At 35.5% G+C, this 26,275-nt stretch overlaps 1 protein-coding gene and 1 long non-coding RNA gene across 8 annotated transcripts in view; one reads left to right on the forward strand and one right to left on the reverse strand.

The window, feature by feature from the left end:
* LOC143656156 (uncharacterized) overlaps positions 1–26,275 on the forward strand; it is a 128,382-nt gene that overhangs the window by 76,193 nt on the left and 25,914 nt on the right. The gene's annotated exons all lie outside the window — the stretch shown is intronic.
* NEDD4 (NEDD4 E3 ubiquitin protein ligase) overlaps positions 1–26,275 on the reverse strand; it is a 259,864-nt gene that overhangs the window by 41,989 nt on the left and 191,600 nt on the right. The window contains exon 2 of one of the 7 annotated variants that reach the window (XM_077127993.1): positions 17,948–17,980. The exons of the other annotated variants lie outside the window; for them this stretch is intronic. Within the exon in view, the coding sequence (XP_076984108.1) occupies positions 17,948–17,950 (3 nt within the window). The 5' untranslated portion in view covers positions 17,951–17,980. The remainder of the gene's footprint in view (positions 1–17,947; positions 17,981–26,275) is intronic. 7 annotated transcript variants of the gene reach the window in all.

Genomic DNA, 26,275 nt, shown 5'->3' on the forward strand with positions numbered 1-26,275 from the left:
GTGGGAGGCCATAACTGAGTAACAAGAGGTTCTCTGGAAGTGTCTCTTAGGCATAATTATAAGTAGGCTTAGCTTCCCCATTACACCAAATTTTTATATAAAAACTATCTAATCCCTAGTTGACCCTTGAACGATAAAAAATGAAAGGCAGCAGCTATAAGGGTGAAATGACTGAGCAGAAATTTCAGTTGATGTTCACAGAAGGAGCGAGAGCATTTGAAGACTGAATTTAGCTAAATTACCTACCTGCTGGAACAAAAAACAACACTTTTCTGAAAGTGTTCTAAGAAAAAATTTTATAGCCCCCATAATGTACTGTACATATCATACAGCATACAGTTAGAATTACTAGGTGTTTTAGTTTGTTAAAGTTGCTGGAATGCAATATACCAGAAATGGAACGGCTTAAAAAAATGGAATTTATTGAGTTGCAAGTCTATAGTTCTAAGGCTGTGAAAATGTCCAAATTAAGGCACCAACAAAAGGTACCTTCACTCAAGAAAAGCTGATGTCAACCAGAACACCTCTGTCAGCTGGGAAGGCACATGACAATGTCTACTAGTTTTCTCTACTGACTTCTTGTTTCATGAGACTCTCCCAGGGCATTTTCTTTCTTTATCTCCAAAGGTTCTGCTTGTGTGGGCTCTAAAACTTTTTTTCAAAATGTTTCCCTCTTAAGCAACCCCACCTTGAATGAGTGGAGACACATCTCCATAGAAACCACCTAATCAAAAAGTCCTACCCACAGTTGGGTGGGGTCACATCTTTATGTTTCCATGGAAACAATAAAAAAGATTCAACCCAGCAATACTGAATGAAGATGAAAGGATATGGCTTTTCTGGGGGTATATAACAGTTTCAAACTGGCACAATGGACATGTAAAGTAATAGGAAAATATGACCCAATATCAAGAGAAAAAGAAATCAATAGAAACTAACCACAAGAAGACCCAGGTCTTGGAATTGAAAGTAGCTATTATAAAGACGCTGAAGGATTTAAAAGGAAAATAAGGTCAGAATGAATGAACTGATTAGGAATCCCAGCTGTGAAATGGAAACTATAAAAGTGAATCAAATGTGTATTTTACATTTTGAACTGGAGAAATAAAAATCAGTGAATGTGCTTAACATTTGATAGAAGATGACTGGAGAAAATATCAGTAAACTTGAAGATATATCAGAAGAATTTATCTAACATGAAGAATGAAAAGGATTTGTGGAAAAACATCAAGCAGTCTAACATGTGTAAGTGGAGCTCCAGAAAGAGAGGAGAGAATATGGCAGAAAATATTTGGGTAAAAAAGCCAGAAATTTTCTACATTTGGAAAAACAAAAAGCTTAGACTTTGGTAAATTCAGCAAACCCAGTAATTATAAATAAATCATGGGTAGGGCCATTGTTATAAATTGCTTTAAACGAAAGATAAAAATCTTGAAAGCAGCCAAATAAAAACAGCACACATTACATAAAGAGGGACAACAATACAAATGATGGCTGATTACTCATAAAAACAGTGGAAGTCAGAAGACAGAATGACATTTATTAAGTGCTGATAGAAGAAAAGAATGAACCTAGAATTCTGTATTTAGCAAAAAATCTCCATCAAAAATGAAAGTAAATTAAAGAGGCTTTTGGAATACTGAAGTTGAGATAATTTGTCACCGGCAGACTAGCATTAAAGGAAGTTCTTCATGCTGATGGTAAATGGAGCCACATGAAAAATAAGGAATAAACAACACCAGAAATGGAAAATATGTGGGTAAAAACATACAACATCCAAACCGTCCTTCAATCTCTTAAAAGACAAAACAAATTCACTGCAAAAATTCTATCACTACATTAGGGCTTTAACGTATATGTAGATATACTTCAAAATGACAACACTGCACAAAGTACAGATAGAGAAAATGAATCTGTTGTTGTGTCTTACTTTTTAAATGAAGTGGTATGACTGTGATAAGTTAATCATTAAGTTAATCAGAGCTACAGCTAAAAAGGCAAGAGAATAATTAAAATAGCATATTAAAATATCTGATTAAATCCAAATAAGACAGGAAAAGAAAAAGAGAGAAACAAAAACCAGATGGGAAAACACTAGTAAACAGTATAATTTGAGAATTAAATCCAACCATATGAATTATTACAGACTAAATACTCCAATTAAAGACAGAGATTTCAGACTGAATAAAAATGCAAGGCCTAAATTATATGTTATCTACAAAAGACACATCATTTTATTATTTTTAAATATTTTTATTAGGCTTTTATTATTTTTTGACTTTTCATTTTGAAATAATTTCAGATGACAAAAACTGCAAAATTACCACAAAGACTTCTCATATACTCTTCATCCAGCTTCCCCAAATATTAACATCTTACATAACCAGAGTACAATTATCAAAACTAGGAAATTAATATTGATACAATACTATTAACTAATTTACAGACTTTTATTAATTGGAATTCTGCTAAGACGTAGAACTTTCCCTTTTCCTTCATTTATTTATCCAATTATTTATATTAGCATAGATTCAGTGATATTTATTTTATCTTATGAAATATGATTCATTACTGTCACTTATTTTGTTATTCAAATTATCCCCAGTCTTATTATTATGAGTCACTTCAAGTGAGTCTCTGCACATTTTTTCTCATTATTTTTTGAGGACTTCTTTACTTTCTTCTATAAAGAGTTTCCATGTTCACTTTATACTTTCCTTTTTGCTGTGCTGCTATGAGGGTTTCACTGACCTTCAGCTTTTTGCTTCCTGTGGCTTTCTCACTCTGTGTCTGAATTTCATTCTGTTTGTAAAGGACTCCAGTAATTGGATTTACTAAGAGCCATCCTGACTCAGATGGCCCACACCTTAACCTTATCAAAAGGTCCTACTTACGATGGGTTCACATCTACTTCAATAGATTTAAGTTTAGGAACATGTTTTTATGTGGTATATACAGCTCTAAACCACTACTGAATAACAGAACTTGAAAATAAATAAAAACATACAGAGAGTAATGGAGAAATATCAAATGCATAATCATATTAGTGATTTAACACTTTGTATGTAATTGATAGACCAAATGTGATCAGTAAGGTTATATCACTGAACAACACTATTAACTACCTTGATCTAATTAATATCTATAGAACTCTACCCTTAAATAACTCTAGAACATATTCTTTGCATGTGTATGTGAAATATGCACCAATACAGACAATACGCTTAGCCATGAAAATTAGACTGAATAATTTTTTAACCTTTTATTTTGAACAAAATTACAAGACAATTACAAAAATAATTAAAAATAAAACATACAGAAAACTCCAAAATACCTTTCATCATTTTTTAAGATTTTGCCGTATTTGCTGTATCATTCTAATTCATCTATTTTCTAAACCTTAGAAAGTAGGTTGTGTATATCATGCTTCTTGAACACTTAATACTTCCATGTATACTTTCTAAGAACGGATATTCACTTATATATCCACCTTAAGTGCAGTTATCGAGTTCAAGAAATTTCACTTTCATATAAAGCTTACAGTCCATATTCCAATTTTTTTATATGTCCCAATAATATCCTTTAGAGACTTTTCTCTTCGATTATTTATTGCAGTTCAGGGTTATGAATTGCATTTAATTGTCATCAGTAGCTCTCTCTATACAATTCAAACTTTCCCATCTCAGCCACTCCCTAGCATACCAGTCAATGGGATTAATCACATCTACAGTGTTGCCCTAAACTTCCTAACTGCCATGGTTGGAACTCTCCCATCACCCCAATCAGAAACCCCATATCCATTAAGCATTAGCTACCCATTCCCACTTCCTGCCTACCTCCAAAACCCTGGTAACCTTTACTTTCTCCCTCTATTAATTTCCATATTCTAAATATTTCCTGTAAGTGGAATCATACAATATTTATCCCTATTTGCCTGACTTATTTCACTCAACATGATGTTTTCAAGGATCATCCATGTAATGGCATGTATGAGAACTTCATTCTTTTTAAAGGCTGAGTAATGAACAAAGTGGGGGGACTGAAGGCAAGATGGCGGCTTAGCAATGTGTGTGTTTTAGTTCGTTCTCCAGAACAACTACAGAACAACTACTAAATAACCAGAAACAGTACAGAACAGCTCCCGGAGCCACGATAGTGACCGGACACACAGCGTACCGAAGTCTGGACCAGCTGGACTGGCTGTGAGTCTCCGAACTGTGAATTCCCCAAGCTGCGTCGGCTGGCGCCTGGCACCCCTCCCCCACAGGCGGCTTCCCAGAGGGAAAGGAAAGACACTCTAACAGTAGCAGGGACTGAATTCAACCAAACACCAATTGTGGCATTAATAAACAAATTCTGACCACTGAAAATAGGCCCCCAGCTCAGGCAAAATGGGTCAAGGTGGGGGGCACTTATTGGGCTAACTGAAAAAGAGGAAAGGGGACGAAACGGAGGTGAAGCCCAACTCAGGTGGAATCCATCCATCAAGGAATTCAGACCCCAGGGCTTGGAAATTTGAAGCCATTAAAACCAGCCTACAACCTCTCCTCGGTCTCCACCACACCTGCAGCAGGGAGAGCCTTCCAAAGTTAAAGGAGCCACAACATCTTTGGCTGGTGGGACCCGCAGGCAGACAAGCGCCACATACTGGGTAGAATAAGAAAAACAGAGCCCAGAGACTTCACAGGAAAGTCTTTCAACCTGCTGGGTCTCACCCTCAGGGAAAACTGAAGCAGGTGACTCCTTCCCCCTGATAGGAGGCCAGTTTAGTCTGGGAAAACCAGGCTGGAGTCTGTAATACCTATGTAGACCCTCCTAAGGGTGGGGAGGGAAAAGCATCTTACAAGCAGGACAAGAAACAAGAAAACAAGAACTGAAAAATTACCTTCTGTTAAACAAAACTTAAGCTTGAGTCCCAGAAAAAGCTGAAGTGAAGGTCAAAGAACAGATAGACAACAAACTCATCTAGCAAGAAAACCCTAGGTAAGATAAGTGAAAGCAATGTCCAGAATAAACTAATTAAGGTAATTAAATATCTAGACGCCAGCAAAAAATAACAAATCACACCAGGAAGATTGAAGATATGGCCCAGTCAAAGGAACAAAACAATAGTTCAAATGAGATACAGGAGCTGAAAAAACTAATTCAGAATATACGAACAGAAATGGAAAACCTCATCAAAAACCTAATCAATGAATTGAGGGAGGACATGAAGAAGGCAAGGAATGAACAAAAACAAGAAATGGAAAGTCTGAAAAAACAAATCACAGGACTTATGGGAATGAAAGATACAGTAGAAGAGATGAAAAAAACAATGGAAACCTACAATGGTAGATTTCAAGAGACAGAGGTTAGGATTAGTGAACTGGAGGATGGAACATCTGAAATCCAAAAAGAAACAGAAATTATAGGGAAAAGAATGGAAAAATATGAGCAGGGACTCAGGGAACTGAATGATAATATGAAGCGCACAAATATACGTGTTGTGGGTGTCCCAGAAGGAGAAGAGAAGGGAAAAGGAGGAGAAAAACTAATGGAAGAAATTATCACTGAAAATTTCCCAACTCTTATGAAAGACCTAAAATTACAGATCCAAGAAGTACAGCGCACCCCAAAGAGAACAGATCCAAATAGACGTTCTCCAAGACACTTACTAGTCAGAATGTCAGAGGTCAAAGAGAAAGAGAGGATCTTAAAAGCAGCAAGAGAAAAGCAATCCATTACATACAAGGGAAACCCAATAAGACTATGTATAGATATCTCAGCAGAAACCATGGAGGCGAGAAGACAGTGGGATGATATATTTAAATTACTAAAAGAGAAAAACTGCCAACCAAGAATTCTATATCCAGCAAAACTGTCCTTCAAAAATGAGGGAGAAATTAAAACATTTTCAGACAAAAATTCACTGAGAGAATTTGTGACCAAGAGACCAGCTGTGCAAGAAATATTAATGGAAGCACTAGAGACATACGAAAAGACAGAAAAGAGAGGTGTGGAAAAGAGTGTAGAAAGAAGGAAAATTAGATATGACATATAAAATACAAAAGGCAAATGGTAGAGGAAAGTACTACCCAAACAGTAATAACACTAAATGTTAATGGATTGAACTCCCCAATCAAAAGACATAGATTGGCAGAATGGATTAAAAAACAGGATCCTTCTATGTGCTATCTACAGGAAACACATCTTAGACCCAAAGATAAACATAGGTTCAAAGTGAAAGATTGGGAAAAGATATTTCATGCAAATAACAACCAGAAAAGAGCAGGAGTAGCTATACTAATATCCAACAAATTAGACTTCAAATGTAAAACAGTTAAAAGAGACAAAGAAGGATACTATGTACTAATAAAAGGAACAATTCAACAAGAAGACATAACAATCATAACTGTTTATGCACCGAACCAGAATGCCCCAAAATACATGAGGCAAACACTGCAAACACTGAAAAGGGAAATAGACACATCTACCATAATAGTTGGAGACTTCAATTCCCCACTCTCGTCAATGGACAGAACATCTAGACAGAGGATCAATAAAGAAACAGAGAATTTGGATGTTACAATAAATGACCTAGACCTAACAGACATTTATAGGACATTACACCCCACAACAGCAGGATACACCTTTTTCTAAAGTGCTCATGGATCATTCTCAAAGATAGACCATATGCTGGGTCACAAAGCAAGTCTCAACAAATTTAAAAAGATTGAAATCATACACAACACTTTCTCAGAACATAAAGGAATGAAGTTGGAAATCAATAATAGCAGAGCGCCAGAAAATTCACAAATACGTGGAGGCTCAACAACACACTTAAACAACCAGTGGGTCAAGGAAGAAATTACAAAAGAAATCAGTAAATACCTCGAGGTGAATGAAAATGAAAACACAACATATCAAAACTTATGGGACGCAGCAAAGGCAGTGCTAAGAGGGAAATTTATTGCCCTAAATGCCTTTATCAGAAAAGAAGAAAAGGCAAAAATGCAGGAATTAACTGTCCACTTGGAAGAACTGGAGAAAGAACAGCAAACTAATCCCAAAGCAAGCAAAAGGAAAGAAATAACAAAGATTAGAGCAGAAATAAATGAAATTGAAAACATGAAAACAATAGAGAAAATCAATAAGACCAGAAGTTGGTTCTATGAGAAAATCAACAAGATTGATGGGCCCTTAGCAAGATTGACAAAAAGAAGAAGAGAGAGGATGCAAATAAATAAGATTAGAAATGAAAGAGGAGACATAACTACTGACCTCACAGAAATAAAGGAGGTAATAACAGGATACTATGAACAACTTTACGCTAATAAATACAACAATTTAGAAGAAATGGACAGGTTCCTGGAAAGACATGAACAACCAACTTTGACTCAAGAAGAAATAGACGACCTCAACAAACCAATCACAAGTAAAGAGATTGAATTAGTTATTCAAAAGCTCCCTAAAAAGAAAAGTCCAGGACCAGACGGCTTCACATGTGAATTCTATCAAACATTCCAGAAAGAATTAGTACCTACTCTCCTCAAACTGTTCAACATAATCGAAGTGGAGGGAAAACTACCTAATTCATTCTATGAAGCCAACATCACCCTCATACCAAAACCAGGCAAAGATATTACAAAAAAAGAAAACTACAGACCAATCTCTCTAATGAATACAGATGCAAAAATCCTCAATAAAATTCTAGCAAATCGTATCCAACAACACATTAAAAGAATTATACATCATAACCAAGTAGGATTCATCCCAGGTATGCAAGGATGGTTCAACATAAGAAAATCAATTAATGTAATACACCATATCAACAAATCAAAGCAGAAAAATCACATGATCATCTCAATTGATGCAGAGAAGGCATTTGACAAGATTCAACATCCTTTCCTGCTGAAAACACTTCAAAAGATAGGAATACAAGGGAACTTCCTTAAAATGATAGAGGGAATATATGAAAAACCCACAGCTAATATCATCCTCAATGGGGAAAAATTGAAAACTTTCCCCCTAAGATCAGGAACAAGACAAGGATGTCCACTATCACCACTATTATTCAACATTGTGTTGGAAGTTCTAGCCAGAGCAATTAGGCAAGAAAAAGAAATACAAGGCATCAAAATTGGAAAGGAAGAAGTAAAACTATCACTGTTTGCAGACGATATGATACTATATGTAGAAAACCCAGAAAAATCCACAACAAAATTACTAGAGCTAATAAATTTGAGTACAGCAAAGTAGCAGGCTACAAGATCAACATTCAAAAATCTGTAGCTTTTCTATACACTAGTAATGAACAAGCTGAGGCGGAAATCAAGAAACGAATACCATTTACAATCGCAACTAAAAGAATAAAATACCTAGGAATAAATTTAACTAAAGAGACAAAAAACCTATACAAAGAAAACTACAAAAAACTGCTAAAGGAAATCACAGAAGACCTAAATAGATGGAAGGGCATACCGTGTTCATGGATTGGAAGACTAAATATAGTTAAGATGTCAATCCTACCTAAATTGATTTACAGATTCAATGCAATACCAATCAAAATCCCAACAACTTATTTTTCAGAAATAGAAAAACCAATAAGCAAATTTATCTGGAAGGGCAGGGTGCCCCGAATTGCTAAAAACATCTTGAGGAAAAAAAACGAAGCTGGAGGTCTCGCGCTGCCTGACTTTAAGGCATATTATGAAGCCACAGTGGTCAAAACAGCATGGTATTGGCATAAAGATAGATATATCGACCAATGGAATCGAATAGAGTGCTCAGATATAGACCCTCTCATCTATGGACATTTGATCTTTGATAAGGCAGTCAAGCCAACTCACCTGGGACAGAACAGTCTCTTCAATAAATGGTGCCTAGAGAACTGGATATCCATATGCAAAAGAATGAAAGAAGACCCATCTCTCACACCCTATACAAAAGTTAACTCAAAATGGATCAAAGATCTAAACATTAGGTCTACCACCATAAAACAGTTAGAGGAAAATGTTGGGAGATATCTTATGGATCTTACAACTGGAGGTGGTTTTATGGACCTTAAACCTAAAGCAAGAACACTGAAGAAGGAAATAAATAAATGGGAGCTCCTCAAAATTAAACACTTTTGTGCATCAAAGAACTTCATCAAGAAAGTAGAAAGACACCCTACACAATGGGAGACAATATTTGGAAACGACATATCAGATAAAGGTCTAATATCCAGAATTTACAAAGAGATTGTTCAACTCAACAAGAAAAAGACAGCCAACCCAATTACAAAATGGGAAAAAGACTTAAACAGACACCTACCAGAAGAAGAAATACGGATGGCCAAGAGGCACATGAAGAGATGCTCAATGTCCCTGGCCATTAGAGAAATGCAAATCAAAACCACAATGAGATATCATCTCACACCCACCAGAATGGCCATTATCAACAAAACAGAAAATGACAAGTGCTGGAGAGGATGCGGAGAAAGAGGCACACTTATCCACTGTTGGTGGGAATGTCAAAGGGTGCAACCACTGTGGAAGGCAGTTTGGCGGTTCCTCAAAAAGCTGAATATAGAATTGCCATACGACCCAGCAATACCATTGCTAGGTATCTACTCAAAGGACTTAAGGGCAAAGACACAAACGGACATTTGCACACCAATGTTTATAGCAGCGTTATTTACAATTGCAAAGAGATGGAAACAGCCAAAATCTCCATCAACAGAAGAGTGGCTAAACAAACTGTGGTATATACATACGATGGAATATTATGCAGCTTTAAGACAAGATAAACTTATGAACCATGTAATAACATGGATGGACCTAGAGAATATTATGCTGAGTGAATCCAGCCAAAAACTAAAGGACAAATACTGTATGGTCCCACTGATGTGAACGACATTCAAGAATAAACTTGAAATATGTCATTGGTAACAGAGTTCAGCAGGAGTTAGAAACAGGGTAAGACAATGGGTAATTGAAGCTGAAGGGATACAGACTGTGCAACAGGACTAGATACAAAAACTCAAAAATGGACAACACAATAATACCTAATTGTAAAGTAATCATGTTAAAATACTGAATGAAGCTGCATCTGAGCTATAGGGTTTTTTTTGTTTTTGTTTGCTTGTTGGTTTGTTTGTTGTTGTTGTTTTTTACTATTATTACTACTTTTATTTCTTTTCTTTATATTAACATTTTATATCTTTTTCTGTTGTGTTGCTAGTTCCTCTAAACCGATGCAAATGTACTAAGAAACAATGATCATGCATCTATGTGATGATGTTAAGAATTACTGAGTGCATATGTAGAATGGTATGATTTCTAAATGTTGTGTTAATTTCTTTTTTTTTTTTTTTCCCTTTCCGTTAATAAAAAAAAAAAAAACTTATGGGATGCAGCAAAGGCAGTGCTAAGAGGGAAATTTATTGCCCTAAATGCCTATATCAAAAAAGAAGAAAGGGCAAAAATTTGGGAATTAACTGTCCACTTGGAAGAACTGGAGAAAGAACAGCAAACTAACCCCAAAGCAAGCAAAAGGAAAGAAATAACAAAGATTAGAGCAGAAATAAATGAAATTGAGAATATGAAAACAATTGAGAAAATCAATAAAACCAGAAGTTGGTTCTATGAGAAAATCAATAAGATTGATGGGCCTTTAGCAAGATTGACAAAAAGAAGAAGAGAGAGGACTCAAATAAATAAGATCAGAAGTGGAAGAGGAGACATAACCACTGACCTCACAGAAATAAAGGACGTAATAACAGGATACTATGAATAACTTTATGCTAATAAAGGCTGAGTAATAGTCCATTGCATATATACCATATTTTGTTTATACATTCATCTCCTGATGGACACTTGAATTTCTTAGCCCTTTTCTTAAAAAATTTTTATTAATTTAAAAAAAATTACAGGAAAGAAACACAAACATTCTTAATAAATGCTCATTCGTTCTACATATATAATCAGTAATTCACCGTATCATCACATAGTTGCATATTCATCATCATGGTCATTTCTTAGAACATTTGCATCAATTCAGAAAAAGAAATAAAAAGACAACAGAAAAATAAAATGAAAACAGAAAAAAAAATTTACATACCATACCCCTGACCCCTCCCTTTCATTGACCACTAGCATTTCAAACTAAATTTATTTTAACATTTGTTCCCCCATTATTTATTTTTATTTTTATTTCATATGTTCCACTCGTCCTTTGACAAGGTAGATAAAAGGAGCATCAGACACAAGGTTTTCACAATCACACAGTCACATTGTGAAAGCTTTATCATTACATAGTCATCATCAAGAAACATGGCTACTGGAACACAGCTCTACATTTTCAGGCAGTTCCCTCCAGCCTCTCCATTACATCTTGGATAACAAGGTGATATCTACTTAATGCATAAGAATAACCTCCAGGATAATCTCTCGAATCTGTTTGGAATCTCTCAGGCATTGACACTTTGTCTCATTTCACTCTTCCCCCTTTTGGTCAAGAAGGTTTTCTCAATCCCTTGATGCTGGGTCTCAGCTCATTCTAGAGTAGTTCTCAATCCCTTCATGCTGAATCTCAGCTCATTCTGGGATTTCTGTCCCATGTTGCCAGGAAGGTCCACACCCCTGGGAGTCATGCCCCACGTAGACAGGGGGAGAGTGGTGAGTTCGCTTGTTGTGTTGGCTGGAGAGAGAGGTCACATCTGAGCAACAAAAGAGGTTCTCTTGAGGGTGACTCTTAGGCCTAATTATAAGTAGGCTTGACCTATCCTTTGTGGGGTTAAGTTTCCTATGAACAGACCTCAAGACTGGGGGTTCAGCCTATAGCTTTGGTTGTCCACACTGCTTGTGAGAATATCAAGAATTCAACTTGGGGAGGTTGAATTTTCCCCCTTTCTTACCATTCCCCGAAGGAGACTTTGCAAATACTTTTCCACTCACTGATCAAATCACTCTGGGATTCATTGGGGCATCACCCTGGACAAACCAACAAAATCGCATGTCCTACCCAAGGTTCCATGTACTTATGGTGTTCAATCAACTATCTACATAAGTTATATTAGGAGATGCACTAGTCAAAGTATAGATTTGTACCAAATAAACATTTTTTTTGCTTTATCTCACACGTAAGTTGAAAGTTAAAAATATTAATTACCATCTATTTTCAGCACCCTGCACTAATGACATTCTTTTGTTCTTCCTCATGCAAAAACATTTTTTAGATTTGTATATTTAGTCACTATCAATATACACTCTAGGCATTCCTAGATTATACCATCTTAATCTTTATCATCTGTCTTTCTTTTGATTTCATTTATGCCCCCAGCCCTCCTCCCTCTATCATTCTCACATTCAGCTTCATTCAGTGTTTAAACATACTTGTATTACACTTAGGTAGTGTTGTGCTGTCCATTTCTGAGTTTTTATATTCAGTCCTGTTGCACAATCTGTATCCCTTCAGCTCCAATTACCTAATATCATACCCTATTTCTATCTCCTGATAGTCTCTGTTACCAATGAAATATTCCAAGTTTATTCACTAATGTCAGTTCATATCATTGAGACCATACACTATTTGTCCTTTTGTTTTCGGCTAATCACACTCAGCATAATGTCCGTAAGGTCCATCCATGTTGTTACATACTTCATAACTTTATTCTGTCTTACAGCTGCATAATATTCCATCGTATGTATATACCAGAGTTTGTTTAGACATTTTGGCTTATTTGTCCATGTTGTTTGGACATTTTGGCTGTTTCCATCTCTTGGTAATTGTAAATAATGCTGCTATAAACATTGGTGTGCAAATGTCCGTTTGTGTCCTTGCACTCATGTCCTTTGAGTAGAGATAGCATATAGATGGGTCCTGTTTTTTAATCCATTCTGCCAATCTATGTCTTTTGATTGGGGAGTTTAATCCATTAATATTTAGTGTTATTACTGCACGGGTAGTACTTTCTTCTGCTATTTTTTTATTGCCCATTTACTTTAATAAAGAGGTTCAAAGGTTAACAGATGAAAGCAACCTTATATTTTACCTGCTTATACGGATTACTTCTACTATTTTGCTTTCTGGATTTTATATGTCATATTGAATTTTCCTTCTTTTTACCTTTACTCATAGTCTTCCTTTCTACACTCTTCTCCACACCTCTCTCTTTTGTCTTTTCGTATCTGTCTCTCGTGGTCCCTTTAGTATTTCTTGCAGAGTTGATCTTTTGGTCACAAATTCAATGATTTTTTTGTCTGAAAATGCTTTAATTTCACCCTTATTTTTGAAGGACAGTTTTGCTGGATATAGAATTCTTGGTTGGCAGTTTTTCTCTTTTAATAATTTAAATATATCATCCCACTGTCTTCTTGCCTCCATGGTTTCTGCTGAGAGATCTACACACAGTCTTATTGGGCTTCCATTGTACATGATGGATTGCTTTTCTCTTGCTGCTTTCAAGATTCTCTCTTTCTCTTTGTCCTCTGACATTCTGATTAGTAAATGTCTTGGAGTACATCTATTTGGATCTGTTCTCTTTGGGGTACGTTGTACTTCTTGGATCTGTAATTTTAAGTCTTTCATAAGAGTTGGGAAATTTTCAGTGATAATTTCCTCCATTAGTTTTTCTCCTCCTTTTCCCTTCTCTTCTCCTTCTGGGACACCCACAACATGTATATTCATGCGCTTCATATTGTCTTTCAATTCCCTGAGTCCCTGCTCATATTTCCCATTTTTTCCCTATATTTTCTTTTTCTTGCTGGATTTCAGCTGTTCCATCCACCAGTTCACTAATCCTATGTTCTGTCTCTTGAAATCTACCATTGTAGGTTTCCATTGTTTTTTCAATCTCTTCTACCATGCCTTTCATTCCCACAAGTTCTGTGACTTGTTTTTTTAGACTTTTGATTTTTTCTTTTTGTTGATTTCTTGCCTTCTTTATATCATCCCTCAATTCATTGATTTGGTTTTTGATGAGGTTTTCCATGTCTGTTCGTATATTCTGAATTAATAGTTTGAGCTTCTGTATGCCATTTGAATTGTTGGTTTGTTCCTTTGACTGGGCCATAGCTTCAATTTTCCTAGTGTGATCTGTTAGTTTTTGCTGGCGTCTAGGCATTTAATTACCTTAACTAGTTTATCTTGGAGATTGCTTTCAGTTGTTTTACCTAGGGTTTTCTTGCAGGATGAATTTGTTATTTGTCTGTTCTTTGACATTCAGTTCAGCTTTTTCTGGACCTCTAGCTTAAGTTCTGTTTAACAGAGGGGAATTTTTCAGTTCTTGTTTTCTTGTTTTTTGCCCTGCTTGTATGGTGCCTTCCCCTCCCACCCCTTAGGAGGGTGTACTTAGGTATTATAGACCCCAGCCAGATTTTCCCAGACCAAATGGCCTCCTATCAGGAGGAAAGAATCACCTCCGTTAGTTTTCCCTGAGGGTGAGACCCAGCAGGTTGAAAGACTTTCCTGTGAAGTCTCTGGGCTCTGTTTTTCTTTTCCTGCCCAATATGTGGCACTTGTCTGCCTACAGGTCCCACCAGCCTAAGATCGTGCGGTACCTTTAACTTTGGCGGACTCTCCCTGCTGGGGGCGTGGTGGAGACAGAGGAGAGGTAGTAGGCTCGTTTTAATGGCTTCAAATTACCAAGCCCTGGTGTCTGAATTCCTTGAAGGGATTTTACCTGAGTTGGGCTTCACTCCTTCCCTGCTGAAGGCACAGGCTCCAGACAAGCCCTCAAATGAGCTTGTTTCTGTCTATGCCTGGGACAGCTGAAGCCTGAGAAGCCCTGTTGCTGTATCCAAAGGCAGTCAAGCCTTTGTAGAAACATAGCCACAAAAACCTCTGTTTCCTTCTCTCTTTTTTTTTTCTTTTTCCGTCAGCCCTGCCCCCTTGGCACCAAGGCAGAAATGAGCGACCTCCGCTTTGACTAGGTTCACCTGAGCTGGGGACCTATTTTTAGTAATCAGAATTTGTTAATTAACTCCACAATTGGTGTTTGGTTGGGCTCAGCCTCTGCTGCTGGTAAAGTCTCTTTCCTTTTCCCTTTGGGAAGCAGTCTGTGGGGGTGGGGTGCTGGCCGCCATGGCTTGGGGAACTCACAGTTCTGGGGGGGCTTGCAGCCGGTCCAGCCCATCCAGACTGGGGTATGCTGTGTGTCTGGTCACTGACGTGGCCCCAGGATATGTTCTGTATTGTTTCTGGTTACTTAGTAGTTGTTCTGGAGGATGAACTAAAATGTGCACATTGTTAAGCTGCCATCTTGGCCTGCAATTTCTTCCAATTTTTGATTTTTTTCTTAGTAATGCCACTATGAACTGGTGTACAAATACCTGTTTGAGTGTCTGCTATCCATTCTTTGGATATATACCTAGATTGATAGGTCATATGTACTTATAAGTTTAACTTTTTGAGAAATCACCAAATTCTCTTCCAGAGTAGCTGTACTATTTTACATTCTCACCATAATGTACTACGGTTCCTATTTCTCTGCATTCTCACCAGTCCTTGTTGTTTTGTTTTGTTTTTAAATAATAGCCATTCTAGTGGGTGTGAGGTTGTATATATCATTGTGGTTTTGATTGGCATTTCCTAATGTCTAATGATGTATACATCTTTTCATGTGCTTACTGGCCATATGAATATCTTCTTTATAGAAATGTCGTTTCAAGTCTTTTGCCCATATTTAAATTTGGTTGTTTGTCATTTCATTGTTGGGTTGCAGGAATTCTTTATATATTCTGAACATTAAACCCTTATCAGATAAATGGATTCCAAATATTTTCTCCTATTCTTTTGTCTTTTCACTTTCTTGATAATGTCCTTTGATGTACAGTATTTAATTTTGATGATGTCTAATTTATCTTTTTCTTCTGTTGCTCATGCGTTTGGTATCATATCTAAGAATTCAATGCCCAATACAAGGTTTTAAAGATATTTCCCTGTTTTCTTCTAAAAGTTATATAATTTTAGCTCTTACTTAGGATGATGATCCATTTTGAATTCACTTTTGCATATGGTATGAAGCAGGGATCCACTCATTCTTTCGTATGTACCAGTCATCATTTGTTGAAGTTAGTACATTTTAAAATAAAATATCATACTTACAGAGTATGATATTTTCCCAAAATGGAATTAAATTAAAAATCAACAGGACAGGCCATGGTAGCTCAGCAGGCAGAATACTCGCCTGCCATGCCGGAGACCCAGGTTCTATTTCCAGTGCCTGCTCATGTTTAAAAAAAAAAAAAAATCAATGGTAACAAGATTATTGTAGGCCACAAAGAGTTGCAAATTTCATTTCTGGACCTAAGAAGAAATTACAAAGAAAATTGAAAAATATTTAAAAATGAATAACAATTAAAATTTGTGGGATGCAGGTAAATCATTGTTTAGAAGGAAGTTTATAGTTTTAATTGCTTATATAAGATAAAAAGGAAAGCTTAAAGTTAATTAACTGTTGACACATTAAAAGCTCTAAAAAGATGAGTTAATTAATCCAAAGTAAGTAGAAAAAAGGCAATAGTAAGGAGCAAAAAAATCAATGAAATAGAAAATAGAAAAATCAAAACAAAACAGAGAATATTAACAAAGCCAAAATTCTGCTCTTTGAAAGCAGTAAAACTTATAAAAACAGATAACCCTCCTAACAACACTGATCAAGAAAAAGAAAGAAAACTCATATACGCAATATCAGGAATGAACAATGGGATATCACTAAATACTCTAAGGTGATTAAAAAGACAAGAAGGGAATATTGTAATTAACTTCATGCTAGTAAATTGGACACATAATTGAAATTATTAAATCCCAAGTAAAACACTATTTACCAAAACTGATAAAAATGAAATAGAAAATTTGAACAGTTCTATATCTATTAAATAAATTGAATTTGTCATTAAAAACTTTCCTATGAATAAAACTTCAGATCCAGTTGGTTATACTGCTGACTTCGAGCAAACATTTAATAAATAAATCATGTCAGTCTTAAACTTACTCTCAGAAAACAGAGGATGATTGTACATGTATTAGGGTTCTCCAGAGAAAAAGAACTGATAAGAGACATGTATGTATGTATGTATGTATGTATGTATGTATGTATGTATGTATCTATCTATCTATCTATCTATCTATCTATGTAAATATTATGAATTTATTATAGGAATTGGCTCATCTGACCATGGCGATTGGCAAGTCTGAATTCTCGAAGTTGGGAACTCCGATGAAGGCTTCAGTGAATTCCCCAGGAGAAGATTGCTGACTGAAATAGAGTCAGAAATTCTTTTTTCTATTGCTAAAATAATCAGTTTTCCATTTAAGACCTTTAACTGATTGGATGAGACTTCTCTCATTGTTGAAGGAAATCTCCTTTGTTTACTGTAGATGTAATCAGCATAGATGCAATCAACTCACTAATAATTTAAGTCCACAAAATACCCACATAGTAACACTCAGGCCAGTAATTCCTTGACCAAACAACTGGGCACCATAACCTAGCCAAGTTGACAAATGAACTCAACCATCACGATACACTTCCCATCTCATTGTATGAAGTCAGCATAAATCTGATAACAAACTCTGACATTACAAGAAAGAAAATTGCAAGTCAGTGTGCCTCATTAAAACAGATGCAAAAAAATCCTCTAAAATATATTAGAAAATTGAATCCAGTGATATATAAAAGGAAACTATAACATGAACAAGTGAGGTTTATCCCAGGAATCTGAGGTAGGTTTACTATTAGAAAATCAATCAGCCCAATTTGCCATATTCATAGAATAAAGACCATATGATCATTTCAATAGCAACAGAAAAGACATTTAACAAAAACTGAGGATAAAAGCTCTCAGCAAACTAGGAATAGAAGGAAACTTTATTTGATAAAAGATATCTACAAAAAACCCTATAGTTAACATCATCTTAATGGTGAAATACTGAATGCACTCTTCCTGACAATAAGGAATAAGGTGAGGAGATCTACACTTACCATTTCTATACAACATTACACTTGAGGTCCAACCTGGTGTAATTATGAAAATAAATAAATAAGTAAAAGCACCAGACAAAGATATTCCAAAGCTTCTATAGCCACAAAATAGATCATATATAAAACTTCAGAAAGAGAGTAACATTTCAAGAGAAATATACTTCCTACATAGAATTTGATACCCAGCCAGAGTATCTTTTTCATTATTCAGGTAGAATAAAGGCATTTTCAGACATTGGTGTTCTCAGGAAGGTTTCGGAGGGAGTACACCATAATGAGGGAAGATGCAGGTGATTCAAGACAGGAGCAAAGCAAAGGGGATTCCCAGAATAATAAGGAAAAGAACTCGCAGAATAACAGTTGTGTACGACCTAGAGAACAAACAGTGCATACTGAAGCACAATGATAGCTCAAGAAAAGATGCTTCCTAGAATAATCATAACCATCTAATAGGATGCTGTAAGAATTAAATGGAATAATACACATTTTTAAGTACTTTGCATAATGCCTGGCACATAGTAAACATTTAATAAGTAAGGTACTATAAACTTCTGAATTCTACAATCAAACTCCTGCTCCTTTTTCCCTGAATCAGTCTATGGACATTTCAAATAGGTTCATACAAAAAAGGAGCATGGCTGGAGAATGATGCCTAGCAAATTAGGGGCCATATTCCTACTTCAAAACATAAGTTGACAGTTTTTGAAATGGACAAGTTAGCTTTATAACTATACTCTCCCAAGGCTTTGCAATGGGGTGTTTCTTTATTCCTGTTTTATTGCAGAACTCTTACCTTTAAAGATAAATCTTATCTTTAAGAAGATATATATAAGGATGTAAAATATAACAAAATATAGTAAAATCTCAATTACCCAGGAAGATGGGGGAATAAGATATTTTGGTTAACTGAATTATCTACTTATATTAGGTTTAGGTTTAACCAGGAAATGAAATAAAAACACTTCGTTGCTTCAGTTTTGTTGAATACCTTTGTCCTTAATAAATGGAATATACTGAAACTCTATCTGCTTAATGATTCTAGACCTTGTAGTGCTTTAAAAGCATGGCTGTATAGCAAAGCTATAGAACAGAGTTTCTTAATTTAGGCACTACTGACATCTCGGTCTGCATAATTGTTGTGGGGGGCTGTCCCATTCATTGCAGAATGTTTAGCAGCATCCCTGGCCTCTATCTACTACCCAGTTGTGACAATCAAAATGTCTCCTGACATCACCAAATGTCCCTTGGGGGGCAAGAGTGCCTCTGGTTGAGAACACTGCTATAAAAAGTAAAAGAGAGGGTGGGCCGCGGTGGCTCAGCGGGCAAAGTGCTTGCCTGCTATGCCGGAGGACCTCGGTTCGATTCCCGGCCCCAGCCCATGTAACAAAAACGGAGAAACAGAATACAATAAAAACAAGAAAATGTTTAAAAAATGTTTCCCTTTCTTCCTTCCTTCCTTCCTTCTATCCTTCCTTCCTTCTCTCTGTCTTTCCTTTAAAAAAAAAAAAAAAAAAGTAAAAGAGAGAATGTCTCAATTAGTGTATGAAAACCCTCTCTTTTTTTTTAAATAAAAGCTTTATTGAGATATAATTTATATACCATAAAATTCACCCACTTAGTATGTAAAATAGCTTTATTATTTTCAAATTGTGCCACCATGTGCACAGTTAATCTTAGAATAATTTCATCACCACCCATTAGCAGTCACTCCCCTCAGTCTGCACAACTGCCCATCTACTTTCACCATAGATGGATTTGCCTATTCTGGACATTTAATATAAATGAAATAATACAATATGCATCTTTGAGACTGACTTCTTTCGCTTAGCATAGTGTTTTCAAGGTTCATCCATGTTGCAGCATGATACTTCATTCCCTTTTTTATCGATGAATGATATTCCATTGTAGGTGCATACCACATTTTACGTAGCTACTTATTACTGCACATTTGGGTTGTTTCCACTTTTTGACTATTTGAACAATACTGCTATAAACATTTCTGTATGAATTTTTGTCTGGACATGTGGTTTTATTTTTCTTGGGTATATCTTTAGAAGTAGAATTGTTAGGTCCTATGGTAACTCTATTTAATATTTTGAGGAACTTATCAGACTGTTTTCCAAAGTGGCTGTGCCATTTAACATTTCCACCAGCAGTATACGAGGGTTCCAATTTCTCCACATCCTTGCCAACATTTGTTCTTCTTCTTCTTATTATTATTCTAATCATCCTAGAGGATATGAAGTGGTATCTTACTGTGGGTTTTTTTTTCATTATTCAGAGAAATTTTATTTAGATGGACACAAGAGTGCAGAACTAAAACATTATTTGACCTTTATTTATAGCCAAACAGCCTTAATTTTCAGCCTTCATCCCTCTTAAAATAAAAGTCAGCATGATCAGAATGCAGTGATTGACCAACTGGCTTATTTACAAATATGAAATATAATAGTGAAAGACACCAAAATGCAGAGCTTTTAAGAGTCTTGCATTTTTTTTTTTTAAAGATAATTTTCTGTCACCATAATTTGTTCCCATCCTTGGATCCTTATGGAATGAAAAACAAGATGGTCTTAATTTTTAAAGTCATTCTTCATCTGTTGGCAGCATTCTTACCAAATGGCATAAAAAAGAGAACATACATATTTTTCTTTAAAAGCTTTTGAAGAAATTTAGCCATTAAAAAGAATTTAAATTGCACCTAGAGTACCACTTAACAGAATACTATTAGACTGTAATTATGGTGCTTTTAAAAAGCCATCTTGTTAAAGAAGTGACGGTTTCAGTTTTCCATAGGGATTAAGCTATAGGATCCCATAAAGATTTTCCTCTTCTGGTGGGCAAGGGAAAGTACTCAAGGCGTGAATGAGACCCTTCGTTCACTTTTACAAACTTGAAGAACAATTACTGATCAAGCCTCATGGTTTATGTGATGAGGTATTCTTATATCTAAGAGGAGAACCCTGAAGTACAATATACTTTGTTTAAAGCAGACAGTACAAACCAAAGATGAATTAACATCATTATATTCTATGTCCAATACAATATAATCTTTGACAATCTTTTAAAAATATTTCACTTTACTTGTGAAAAGTAGGGCCAAAACGCTAAGGACTGCCCAGAAGGAGACATTTATTCTCAATGTCCTCAGACAAAACCTCAATTAGTTACAATAGCACATTTCAATCAACATCCCTTTTCAAGAGGTTATTCTGCAAAATTCTGTGAGTCTGGGACCTTTAAAACTACAATTTACCTAATCATTGCAAGTCAACAGTGAACTTGTATTAAGCTTGGAAGATGGTCAAGATTTACTTCACAATAAAAAGCCAAGGGCTGTTGCTACTTATATGTAGAAATCTATTTGTTTGCAGAAATATTCCTGTCTCTACCAAGTGGCTACATGACACTCTTCTCCCCTACAGAGGCACATTTGTCTTTTAAAATCAAATCACAGTTGCACACAAAACAAGATTTATCAAGGAGTTTGTTTGTTCAGTCATTTATTCAACAAATATTTTCAGAATTCCTATTACATGCCAATCCCTGTTTTAAGAGCTTGTGATAAAGCAGTGGATAAAGTGCCACCCTCGTAGATTTTCTATTTATACTGGACTGGGGATAATGAAAATAAACCAAACAATGAACACTTTAAAAAAACGTGTAACGATCTGCCTCAAAGAGCTAAACTAATTCTCACTAGAACAAGGATCACAGAGATGCTGCTATCCTCCCCCACCAAAAACAAAGCAAAACAAAACAAAACAAAACTCTAGCTCATTCTTGGAGAGAAGAGGATATTCAGTAAACAGTGAAACATAAATGTGCAAACAATACCCACCATACATTTCTGAAGTTTCTAGTTTTCTCATGGTACAACTACAAAGTTGGAAAAAGCATTTTACAAATGTTATGTCCACCTTATCCACATTCCATGAGGCTGAACAATTACTTGTATCTAGAAGGAGCCAACGCCTTGTGGTCAGGGAGAGGCTGGCAGTGAATGCGGGCTGGCAGGTCACTCTAAGCCCACTGCTGCCCACTCTCTTGCTGAGCTTGTTCAGTCTGACTCTGGAAAATAAAGGCTATTACTCAAAAGATATGGTTCACTCAAAAAGCATGCAAATATGACTTAACTGAGCAAACATACAGCAAGTCTTCTTGTTGGAAAGGAGCTTTTGACAAGGGCAAAGAGAGCCCCTGTTCTCTTTGTGGCAAGATAGACTGTGAGAGCACAGTCCCCAGGATGTGGGGACTGTAACAACCTTTGAAGGTGCATTTAAAATGTATATGTATCTGAGGAGAGGGGTCATAGCTTTCAAAAGATTCTCAAGGGAGTTTATGCTCTCTAAAACTCTACATTAGAGAGGAGGTCTCTGCCTGTCCCTTGGTAAAATGAAATGCGCAGCTAGAACACTGCTTTCAGAATGATCTGTCCCAGCCCCAGCTGTAGCACTGGTGCTACAAATCTGACTTAGCAGCCTTTTACTATGGTTTTGATTTGAATTTTCCTGCTAGCTAATGATGCTGAGCATCTTTTCATGGGTTCAATGGGCTCCTTAATTCTTAAAACCTATTTACTTATAAATCTTTCCTACAGCCTTAGATTCCATTGCAGAGGCAGTATCTGATCATAGTAGGACAGAAAGAAATCTCATCCCATCCCACCACCCTAAGAAATGTCCTGTTTTCACTGCCCCGTATTCTTTGTTCATTGATCATATGTTGTGAACAAAAAGCATAGAAAAAATTGTCAACAAAGTGACAATTTTCATGTCTCAAGAAACTCTAGTATAGAAAAGTAATTTTTAAAAAAAGTACATTTAAAAAATGCTTGCAGCACAGTGGTCTTCCTTCTTTAAAACAAGTGATCTGAAATCAGTTTCTTAACTACTATTTAAAATGAAATGATGCCTACGAGGGAGGGAAGGTAGGGGAAAAAATGAAATGTCCCCTAAGAGATACATTTCTTACATTTAGTAGAATGAACAAATTTTCCAAACTAAAAATCAATATGCATGGTCTGACAAGGAGACGGAGAATAAGAACTTGGGAACTATCCTGGAAAATCTAGGACATATGGTTGCTATAAATATAGGACAATTAGAGGTTCTTTTTCCATTTACAAAGGAAAAGTAATAGTTTAAAATTCATTCCTCTGAAGGCAAGTCAGTCTGTGATGTTCATTACTGTTTCTCTAGCCAACCAATTGTTCCAAATTTTGAATATTAACAATTTCTTTGCAATAGTTATTTCCTATATTTGAAACTGCATGCAGTTTATTTCATAAAGAAAATTTGCATTTGGCAAAATATAAGTAACTTAAGAATGCCTGAAAATCTGGGCAGGCCACGGTGGCTCAGCAGGTAAGAATGCTTGCCTGCCAAGCCCATAGGACCCGGGTTCGATTCCCGGTGCCTGCCCATGTTAAAAAAAAAGAATGCCTGAAAATCTGAAGAATTTAGAATAGCAGGTGATTTTAAATGGGACCATCTGTCGTGGACAAAGGTTATGCAGTAAAGAATGTGTATTTCTAATATTTTAAAGATACAAATAGAAGTTTCTTAAAGTTATTTTTCGAGCATGACAATAGAAAAATCCAAATTACGGTTTCTATATTACTAATTTTTATGGAACTTCAACTAGAACTATAGTTGGCTCTAATTTTATGAGGTCAAACTACTACTGACTTTGATAAGGCTGAACAGTGACCGAATGTTCTGTTTTAAAAGACTCTAATGTAATTAAAAAAAAATCAGTAGTTGTAAAACTCAGTTCTAGTCTCCAGTTTTTTATTTTTGGTATGCTGTATGGCAGGGGTCACATTTCATTCTTTTTCCATGTGAATATTCATTTTTGCAGCACCATTTGTTGAATCTTTGTTTGTTTCTTATTTGTTTTTTGGGGGAACTGCGTGGGCTGGTAATTCTACCATTGAACTACCCTTGCACCCCTTAAGTGTCCAGTTTAAAAAAGCTTCCACTAAATTTGTGTTACAAATAACTTCTTAGGGTAAATCTATTGTATAAAGCAACTATTAAAGAAGAATCACTGCCTCATAAACAGAGCTCCCAAATAAAGCCAAAATTTTCTGCTGTAATATCAAACTTATTTCAATTATGCTTTTTAATCAGTAAAAATGAAGTTTATACATGTGCATTAAATACATATAGCATATAGTATTTCAGTTTTCAGATGTAGTTATCTAAGCACTTTTTTCTCATTTTCTAATCAAGATATTTTCAAGTAATTTTAAAACATAAGTAATATATACAGCAATTTGTTAAATTTGTTAAATTCAAAAGAAATGAAAATTATTTGGGGTATATACCTAGTAGTGGGATTGCTGGGTTATATGGTAATTCTGTACTTAACCTTCTGAGGAACTACCAAAATGTCTTTTCCACAGTGGCTGTACCATTTTAAATGCCACCATCAATGAATGAGTGTTTCTATTTTTCAACATCCTTTTCAAAAGCAGCCATTCTAATGGGTGTGAAATGGTATCTTATTGTGGTTTTGATTTGCGTTCCCCTGATGGCTAATAATGTTGGGCATCTTTTTTGTGTGCTTTCTGGTCATGTATATAGCTTTAGAGAGATGTCTAATCAAGTCTCTTGCCCATTTTTAAATTGAGTTGTTTGTGTTTTTGTTGTTAAATTGTAAGATTTGTTTATATATTCTGGATGTTAAACCTTTATCAGATATATGGCTTCCAAATATTTCCCCCCGTTGTGCAGGCTGTCAGTTTACTTTCATGATAAAGTCCCTTGAGGTGCAAAAGCTTTTAATTTTGATGAAGTCCCATTTATGTAATTTTTCTTTTTTGGCTTGGGGTTTGGGTATACCCAAGTATAAAAAGAAAAGCCAAAGAAACCATTGCCTAACACAAGATCCTAAAGATGCTTCCTTCTTCTAAGGATTTGGTAATTCTAGCTCTTATATTTAGGTCTTTGGTCAATAACTGCACATCAATACTCACAACAGCTTTATGCACAATTGTTAAAAGGTGAAGGCAAACCAAGTGTCCATCAACCAATGAATGGATAAACAAAATGTGGTCTATACATTCAATGGAACATTACTGAACCATAAAAAGAAATGAAATTCTGATACATGTGACAACATAGATGAACGCTGAAGACATAAAGTTGAGTAAAATTAGCCAGACACAAAAGGACAAATATTGTATGATCTCAGTGATATGAAATTAGAGTACACAAACTTACAGAGTCAGAATCTAGAACCTAGGTTACCAGGGGACTGGGTTGGGATAGGGATGGGGTTCATATTTGGAAAGATGGTAAAGGATGGTGGTGATGGTAGCACAACATTGTGAATGTAATTAACAGCACTGAAATATATATTTCATTCAATATATATATTGAATGTGGTTAACAGGGGAAATTTTAGGTTGTGTCTGTGGTACCAGAATAAAATTTTTTAAAAAATCCATGGAATTACACCTCACAGGGAACCCTAAGTTAAATCATGGACTACAGTTAATAGTACAATTATAAAATATGCTTTCAGCAATTGTAAAAAACGTTCAACACCACTGCAAGGTGTTAATAATAGGGTAGTATATGGGAATCTTGAATTTTTTGCATGATTTTTCTGTAAACCCATAGTTTCTCTAATAAAGACAAAAAAAAGAGAAGCTATCCAACTCTACCCTCTGTTCTTTGTGAGTCTGTGTGTCCCTTCAGAGGTTTCTTTTATATACTGCTTTGCTTCTTGCTTTTCCCTTGTGATACTATCTCTAAGGCCTTGTGCAATAAGTGTACATATAGAGATAGTTTACCTCTTTAATAGCTATATGATATGCTGTCGCATGGAACACCAAAATTTATTTAACTAGTTCCCCAGTGATGGGCATTTAGATTGTTTGTATTCTTAACTACTACAAAGCCTCAATGAATGAAGCTGCACAATGTCATTTTATATATACTACCCAGGATAATTTTTATGTTGTATGTAATATAAGTGACTGTAAACTAATTTGAAATAGAAAAAGATCTCATTGATCCATTGAATGAAAAAGTTTCCTGAGTAAGACAAAAAAACACATAAGTTTAAGTTATTCTTTTTCAGAACAAAAATTTTTCATTTGAATTATTACCTTACTAATAAGTACTATGTCTTCATATAGTTGTTTTCAAATTCTGTACAGATCAATGAATTCTGTAATTCAACTAATTCAACAAATTCTGTATAGATCAAATATGAATTGGGGGTAGAGTAAAAAAGAAACTGAATAAATTCGTAACCATAAAATATTTCAAGCCATTGTTAATCATATTTGTTTAAATTAAAGTAAGAAATCAA

Source organism: Tamandua tetradactyla, chromosome 14 (assembly GCF_023851605.1).
Source record: "Tamandua tetradactyla isolate mTamTet1 chromosome 14, mTamTet1.pri, whole genome shotgun sequence".
Lineage (NCBI taxonomy): Eukaryota > Metazoa > Chordata > Mammalia > Pilosa > Myrmecophagidae > Tamandua > Tamandua tetradactyla.